The following is a 9,435-nucleotide window of genomic DNA, read 5'->3' as shown; positions in this document are numbered from 1 at the left end:
AAGTATTCTTAATACCAAAGATATCATGAAAACTTAATCAAACTTGGGGGAGGGGGCTGTCTCCACCCTGCTAAAGGTGTTAGACATCCATCAATCAGATTACTTATTGTTAAACTAATGTCTGTTGTGAAACATAATGTACATCCATAATGACTAGACATATACATGTATACTATCTAATACATATAAATACACACTTTACCAGAATTTTTTTTATAAAAGCATCATTGATATACAATGTGAAGTAAATTTCATTAAACATTTATTCCAAGATACAATCAAACTTTAAAACAATGCATTTAATATTTTCCTCACTGAATACTCATTATAATATTACAATGTACTAACTTGAAGTACTCCAGGTCCCGATCAGTACGAGGGACGTCTTTATCGATCACTCGTAGATGGTTCCACAGGTTCTTCACATCGATCTTCTGTCTATTCACGTACACCTAAAATATAGTCCCATATTAATACACATCAACCTTCTGCCTATTCACGTACACCTAAAATATAGTCCCATATCAATACATATCAACCTTCTGTCTATTCACATACACCTAAAATATAGTCCCATATCAATACACATCAATCTTCTGCCTCTTCAAGTACACCTAAAATATAGTCCCATATCAATACACATCAACCTTCTGCCTATTAATGTACACCTAAGATATAGTCCCATATCAATATACATCAATCTTCTGCCTATTCACGTACACCTAAAATATTGTCCCATATCAATACACATCGATCTTCTGTCTATTCACATACACCTAAAATATAGTCCCATATCAATACACATTGATCTTCTGTCTATTCACGTACACCTAAAATCAAAGTCCTATATCAATACACATCAATCTTCTGCCTATTCACGTACACCTAAAATATAGTCCCATATCAATACACATCAATCTTCTGCCTATATGCACGTACACCTAAAATTAAAGTCTAATATCAATACACATCGATCTTCTGCCTATTCACATAGTTATTACACCTAAAATTAAAGTCTAATATCAATACACAGATCTTTTGCCTATTCACGTACACCTAAAGTCTAATATCAATACACAAATCTTCTGCCTATTCACATACACCTAAAATTAAAGTCTAATATATCAATACACATCAACCTTCTGCCTATTCACGTACACCTAAAATTATAGTCCAATATTAATACACAGATCTTCAGCCTATTCATGTACACCTAAAATTATAGTCTAATAAATCAATGCACAACCACAATGTCCCTCTTTAGAGTTTGTAATTACACTTTAGAAATGGTACTTCATGGTTAATGGCCCAGTGGTAGAGCACAGGTCTAGGATATGCGGGGGTCCTGGGTTTGATTCACTCCCGTCACAGATTTCCCCTTTTCCTATTACAGCGATATAACTTGAGCAAAATTGAGAATTGGCCATTATACATCTAAATGATCCAAAATAAATTGTAATCACATTATACCGAATAACGTGCATTTTCTGTGGTTTGAAATTTTTGTGATTTGATTCATAAATGGTAGCAAAATACATTTTGCATTTCCAATTTATGCGGTTACATCATATTTACGTAATTATGTGCATGCATATATAATTTGCAATTGTAATTTTTGCGGAAGTTTCCTATCAGCAAAAAATGGATAACCGCAGGAAATACCAGTTATATTGTCAACTTCCCATATTCATGTAGCAATATTCTATTATCACCTGCATATATATAGTGTTTATATCTCTCAAATGATTCGAATGGTCAGTTTTTAAATCTAGGCGAGCTACTGACAAACAAGTTGATGGTACAGGGGTTTCTCATTTAAAGTCAGGATTTCACAAATTCTATGGTCATTATAACGATCTAGTTTGCCAATACAACCTATAATTGGGTCAAATGCTGTCTGACGTGTTTCATACTGATTATAAGACCATTTTTTGCACACTAATTTTGATGACGGATAACTCCGTTTACCTTATCAAGACATAGGTCTCACGGCGGGTGTGACCGGTTGACAGGGGATGTTTACTCCTCCTACACACCTGATTCCACCTCTGGTGTTTCCAGGGGTCCGTGTTTGCCCAACTCTCTATTTTTAATTGCTTATAGGAGTTATGAAATTGATCACTGTTTATTATCTTCATCTTTCATATACATTTGTAATGTATACATAACCTAACCATGGTAACTGTAATAAAGAGTTATCCTCCTCAACAGGCTGATACAACATTAAATTAGTGTGTCCTATCTGGGACTTTCAAATCGACATCAAGCAGACAGAAAGTCAAGAGATAATCACTGCATCCTATTCAAAAGATATAATGGTCATGATATACCACTGTAAATACAGAGGGTTGGCTAGAATAACTTAATTTTTACCAATCTGTATTAATCTAATCAGATCCCACTTATCATGATTGAGAGGCTTCTCAAATTATATAAACACACTCTAGAATTCTAACAACTTCCCCGACACTCATTCCAAACAAGGAAGTTATGTTTCAGTTTTCTGATTATCGTTTTTCCTCATGCTGGTACTGATCTTGCCATACTTGTATATTTTTATCACCCCTGTACATTTATAAATGTCCCAACGCGCTCTTATGATAGATTACACTTGCAGGTGATGCGATTTGCTCTTCAGCAGCTGAAAAATGATGAGTGTTGCCCATAATGCTCTGGAAAAATGTCAATGTGATGGATTACCCATAGTGCTCTGAAAGAATGTCACCGTGGAAGATTACCCATATTGCTCTGGAAAAATTCCATATATATAAAAGAAATTGTTTGAAAAGTACCACCAACATTTTTCTATAACCAGACAAGATTTTTTGTATCTTCATTTGTTTTGTTGTTACTAATTGCTTGGTTTGAAAGAAATCAGATGTGTTTGTGTAAGGCAGCAAAGTAATTCTGGTATTTGAGAAAAAAAGGTCTTGTCATAAGGAATACACATGCGAAATATGAAAGCTCTTTCTCTAACCACAGTCTTCGACGTTAACCAGTGGCCCGATGCCTGAGGCCAGTAAAATCGGGATCGGGCTTCTTAAAATATTAAACCCTGGAGTCTGGCGGGCCTGTAAATGTTTTCTTATATGTTCTGTATATATTACAAATAAAGCGTGAGATTGACTCAGACTAAATGTCATGACTTAGTAGTCAAATTTCGCATAGAAAAATTATCAACCATGCTGCCTTTTCTGAAGTATAGGGAGGGGGCTCGTCCGGGAAATTCAAAACCACCCAAGCGTATTTCACAATCACAACCATCAGATAAAAAAACAAAACAAAAAAAACTGTCGTACGAGGAGAAAAAAAACAAAACTTCATGCCCCATTGGGCCGAGGGTAGGCCTTGGCTAACATTTGATTGACAAAATGTTTTGTACGCGGTGTATACAAAATAAAGTTGAACATGAGCTGCTGATGTATCTGCGAGATTAATATGTTGAAAAATAAGATAAGATAATCCTTTTGATGTCAGTTGTTCTCTAATTATGATCATCTTGATATGTATTTTCCTACAGTAGAACATACATGTATCTATAGTGTAGAATCAGCAAATGACAAGAGGTCAAATTAGAAAAAAAACATTTTGGGCCTGCAAAATATTGTTCGGGCTTGCACAATTATTATACTGGGAGGCTCGAGGGGCCTGTGCTTTACAAAGTTTTTCGTGAAGACTGTTAAACCATACAAAAGTTATGCCCAAGCCAAGGTCAAAAAGTTTTGTGGACAAACAGATAAAAACTATATATGCCCCCCAATACTGACGATTACATAAAAAACATCTAAGCTAAACATGACATCACAATGCTCAATTTACACGTAACATTGACTATGTTATATTTCTTACATAAAATAAATCTATGCAGCTATCAAATCTCTAAATTTGTGTTTCAAGATGTTTGAAGTCTTGGCTCATTTCCATGGCCATACCATACAAGAGTCCCAGGGGCCTTATAGGTCACCTGAGTATCATGTAACAACCTTCCAATGTTTGAATTAGGTTTGTGTTTAAATATAAGAATTTTACTTTTGGATGGAAGAAACATTGAATAGCTATGTGGTCAGCCCCGCCTTTGCACCAGAACCCCTGACCCAGGGGCCATAAATTTCAGTTTTGAAAGAAGCATCCTTGATCATCATTATCATACTATTAGTTTGTCTACTTAATACCCAGCAGCAGAGGAGAAGATTTTCAAAGAAATAAAATGCATTTTCACTATATGATCAATGGGGCCCCACCCTAATACCAGAACCCCTGACCTAGGGGCCATGAATTTCACAATTTTGAAAGAGGCATCCTTGCTCATCATAACCATGCTATTGGTTTGTCTACTTAATACCCAAGGACAAAGAAGATTTTCAAAGAAATAATGCATTTTCACTATATGACTTATAGAGCCCCACCCTAGCACCAGAACCCCTGATCCAGGGGCCATGAATTTCACAATTTTTTACAAGAGGTACTGTGAGCAATGCTCACTAAGAATACTCCCCGCTTACCCCAATCTCCCAAAGGGTGTTGGTAATAGGTATAAACTACCTCTTTTCTGAGTGTTGCTACTTCGATGTCCAGTGCGCATGACCTTTGACCTTTTGACCCCAAAATCGATTGGGAACATCTTCATCCCATGGGTAGTCCATATGTATGATATGGTGACTGTAGGTGGAAAGGATAACGCTTCAGAGCCCGGAAACCATATTGCTACTTCAATGTCCAGTGCACGTGACCTTTGACCTTTTGACCCCAAAATCGATAGGGATCATCTTCATCCCATGGGTAGTCCATATATATATGATATGGTGACTATAGTTGGAAAGGATAACGCTTTAGAGCCCGGAAACCATATTGCTACTTCAATGTCCAGTGCGCTTGACCTTTGACCTTTTGACCCCAAAATCGATAGGGAACATCTTCATCCTATGGGTAGTCCATATGTATGATATGGTGACTGTAGGTGGAAAGGATAACACTTTAGAGCCCGGAAACCATATTGCTACTTTGATGTCCAGTGTGCTTGACCTTTGACCTTTTGACCCCAAAATCGATAGGGAACATCTTCATCCCATGGGTAGTCCATATATATAATATGGTAACGGTAGGTGGAAAGGATAATGCTTTAGAGCCCGGAAACCATTGCGTCTACAGACGGACGGACGGACAACCCGATTCCAGTATACCCCCCCACAACTTGTTGCGGGGGGTATAAAGAGGCATCCTTGGTCATCATTACCATGCTATTAGTTTGTCTACTTAATACCCAGAGACAGAGAAGAAGATTTTCAAAGAATTTCTACATTTTCACTATATGACCAATAGAGCCCCACCCTAACACAAGAACCCCTGCCCCAGGGGCCATGAATTTCACAATTTTGGTAGAGGGCTCAACGCTTATTATAATTATGCCCACAGTTTGGCTTCTTGATGTCCAGGAGTAAAGAAGAAGATTTTTTAAAATTACACTCATTTTGATGGTTTTTGCCCCACCCCTCAGGCCCCAGGGGGGGCAGGGACCACGAATTTCACAATTTTTGTTCCCCTCCACCCACAGATGCTATATGCCAAAATTGGTTGAAATTGGTTCAGGGGTTTCAAAGAAGAAGCTGAAAATGTTCAAATGTTAACGCACGACGCAGGACAAAAACAGATAGCAATAGGTCACCTGAATGAATTCAGGTGACCTAAAAACACAGTACCACACCTCTAGCTGTTACTAGGGCTGTCACGGTTCCAAACATTTTCGGGTCAGATCGGTTCTAAATTTTTTACTTCGGGTTCGGGTATTTCGGTTCGGGTCTATATAACTATTTTAAAAATCTAATATACAGTTAAAATCAAAAACCTTTATTGTATTTTGTCACAATAATTACTCGGGGACGAGGACTGAGGTTTAGTCTCGACATCCATGGTACTAGAAACAGCATCGTCACTTCTACTCGTTTCAAACCATGCTTTCAATGTTTTGTCATTGACGAGATGTTGATCCTGTGGCGTATTTTCAATGCGTCTGACATATCTTACATATACTGTCATTATTTACAGTTTTGTCCACAATGCCCTCATTTAACAAAATACAGCCACCTTTGAGGATTTTTACGATGTAATGATTCTATTTTAAAAACCAAACCCGAACCGAAATACGAAAAAATGGAACCGAACCCGACCCGAACAACACAACCCACGGTTTTCGGTTATTTCGGGTACCCGTTGCAGCCCTACCTGTTACACCTGTGTTCTGTACATTTCTTACACATACACATCCTTATGTCACACCTGTACATTTATATCACACCTATATATTCCTGTCATACCTGAGCTTGGATTTTCATGAAGTCAATTTTCTGCTGCATCTCTGGTGATGATATGTCAATGGACTGGAAGTTCTTGGACAGGACCTGGAAGTCCGGTTTTTCCGCCTTCATTTTGCCGTCCATCAACATCTTTTCCATCATCTCATACTCGGAGATGTGATCCCCTGGGCTGTGATCCGGACTCCGGATGGTATTATTCTGGTCCTCAATCTGGTACCTGGCCACAGTGAAGGTGAGAAAAAAATAACAGTTCTTTACACGAGAAACAATAACGGGTGCACTTTATACTGAGAAAATTTTCTATTAATTCCTCAAAATCTTATCAAAATATGTTAAAAACAGTTTATGAAGTTCTGAATTTCAAACTGCTAGCAAGTTTTTTGTCCTCTACACCATTCTTAGTCCTCTACATCATTCTTAAATACTATTATACATCCAAAAGAAATAAAAAAGCTATACATCTGCTACCATGTAATGTTCCACATTGAATTGCTGACACTCAAATATTTTGTAAAATTTTAGTGTGCGTCAAGATTAAATAGTGCCATTTATTTTAATACATGCTGACTGTTTAAACATTTATTGCTAGAAGTAACTTATTCCACCCTCACCTGGCCACTAGACCTTGCTGTAAGAGGGTAGCCCCAGGGTGAGCATTCAGCACCAGGATAGTTTTCCAGCGTGACTTCAGCTCATGGTATTTCATGATGTAATCCAACAAAAGCTCTTCTCTCTCTCTAGATGTGGAGGTGCATGGATAAAGTCCAAACAAAAACTGCCAGGCTTCCTTACGAATTTCGGGCTCCACTCCACCCATAAATATACTTTTCCTAAATGCGTGTTCATCAACAAGTCTCCCGTCTTGGTCAAAAAGTTTCGTGAAATCCTCACGAGATAGCGGGTTTCCTCGTCTTTGTACAGGAGTAGGTAAAAGTTCCACCTCTTCGTCTGGGGGCTCGTGAACATTTACAGACAGAGATAATGGTTTCTTGGCTGCGTATGACCCTCTTCCATTCACTTTTTCAGTACTTGAACACACATATTCTGATTGGTCTCCTTCACTGTCACTTTTTTGTAAGATGGAAGACGATTGGTTCATCACATTAAGATTTTGACACGATTGGTTATAAGAACAGGATGGACAAGATGAAGTATCTTGTTCTCCTTTGATGGAGCATTCTGGACTTGGCACATCACTATTTTGACTAGTACATGTAGATCTACAATCTTCACACCCATTTGCTGGGCTGCAGTCTGCTGTATTCTGATTAGAAGCACCGACAGCTGGGCTTACTTGTGGGTCAGACATTGGGCAGCTAACATGGTCATCCAATTCAGGACCATGCGAGGAGTTTCTGGTTATGATGGGGTCTTGCGGATCTGTGAAATCTATGACCTCAAAAGAGTCATCAGCACTGCAGGGCCTTTAAAACAAAACAAAATATAAGTAAATTTTGCGAAGAAAAAGATGCACACCAGGCTTGGATTCCTCGAAGAAAAAAAAAACCCTCAAAACTTAAGCATGCTATGTTTGATCGAATTTTCTTTTATTTTAGCAGTATAAATTTGAGTAATATACATGATATAGGTGACAATTTAAATCACCTGTGTCTCTTTATGGGGTGGAGAGTTAATTGTTTCATTGGTCAATTTAACCCTCCATCTTTGCACTGTTTTAGTTATAGAATTCTATTCTAGCCAAATTCATGACTGATTTCAACTTGACAATGAGACAGTAATTTTGAGATTATAATTTAGAGACATACCCAGAGTTTTTGATATCTACTTCTGTGACATCAGATATTTCAAGATTTTCATTAATCAAAATAATAAAATGTGCTGTGAACTTTATTGGCCGGTCCAAGGACATTCAAATCAAATCCTTTGGACCAGTAAATTTCAAAACACTGCATGCCAAGGAAACATCACTAGTGCTTTGAGCGACTGGAAATTGAGATGATTTTTCTCAGTGCAGTACGAGTATGTTTATCTTATCCATGTTGGTTAAACATTAACTCCTCCTTATTGCTTAGGGCACCTGATCCCATCTCTCGTATACCCAGGGGTCCTTGTTTGCCCAGTTCTCTATTTTGTATTGCTTATAGCAGTTGAGAGATTGACCACTTTTCGTTATGTTTGCCTTTCATTTAAAAAATAACAAATAAATACTATACGCTATATACTAATTTCCTAATTTGACTTGGTCTTCGATCTCTCGTATCTTTAACAAGGCTGCTTGTACTTTAAGAGTTATCATCAACTTATGACCTAAAGCAATATCAAGAGAAAAAAAAGCAATCTTCAGCAACCTAATCGGTTCATAAGGTGATATGTATGTGTTGCAACAATCTACTGAGCAATTCGCTCGGAGACACGCCATGTAGAATTAAAATTGGAGTTTGGGTTCTTACCCAACCCTGACAGACCGAGGAATCACTATCAGAGGTGCTAGTTGTTGGAACGCTTGACCTGGTGCTGCGTCAACGTGTACATAACCCACAATTCGTAATCCACAACCCTGTAAAATCTAGCATCATGCAGCATCAAATTTTCATTAGATTGAAAAAAAAATTGCGAAAAACACTAATTGACTCCAGCCTGACATAAAACGGGCTATGATTTTTTCAACTGGAGGCAATGGCATGAAACTTTTTTGAGGACCCCCCACCTTTCCCTATCTTCTAATTTTTATATTACCCCTAAAGATTTTGTTAGTCTCAGAGTCTAACAAACAAAATTCTAATTTGAAATGTATTGAACAGCGAGTATCTTCATTCACACCTCTTGTTCAATTCGAGTTTCGGAGATATTTGCCACGAATACTTGGCACGTAAAATTTGCATAAACTTAGAATACAGTTCTACAAAGCCTCAAATCAACTGTTTGCTACAAAAGTTGTATTAATTAACGAATTATTGTGTCAATTTAGTGCTAAGATAGGCATACACTTGCAAAACATATCGTAAAGTTACGTATATGACAGTCATGGGTCTATTTTATTCGGGATAATGATTTGCACGGGGATTTTTTCTTTACCTTTGAATAAGATCCATCTTTCCGTGCATCTGTCATCATCCGTCATACAACCAGCGAAAAATAAATAGAGGAATTTGATTGGATAAAA

General features: G+C 37.6%; 1 protein-coding gene across 1 annotated transcript in view; it reads right to left on the bottom strand.

Moving 5' to 3' along the window:
* LOC125662171 (uncharacterized) overlaps positions 1-9,416 on the bottom strand; it is a 22,613-nt gene extending 13,197 nt beyond the window's left edge. Inside the window, exons 1-4 of the mRNA XM_056146089.1 lie at positions 9,348-9,416; positions 6,923-7,735; positions 6,312-6,528; positions 349-452 (exon numbers count right to left, since the gene is read on the bottom strand). Of these exons, the coding sequence (XP_056002064.1) occupies positions 349-452; positions 6,312-6,528; positions 6,923-7,735; positions 9,348-9,376 (1,163 nt within the window). The 5' untranslated portion in view covers positions 9,377-9,416. The remainder of the gene's footprint in view (positions 1-348; positions 453-6,311; positions 6,529-6,922; positions 7,736-9,347) is intronic.
* Between the last annotated feature and the right edge of the window lie 19 nt (positions 9,417-9,435).

This window comes from Ostrea edulis, chromosome 8, assembly GCF_947568905.1.
Source record: "Ostrea edulis chromosome 8, xbOstEdul1.1, whole genome shotgun sequence".
In the NCBI taxonomy this organism is placed as follows: domain Eukaryota; kingdom Metazoa; phylum Mollusca; class Bivalvia; order Ostreida; family Ostreidae; genus Ostrea; species Ostrea edulis.
Note: the sequence above shows the minus strand (reverse complement) of the source record. Positions and strands in the feature narration are given on the sequence as shown.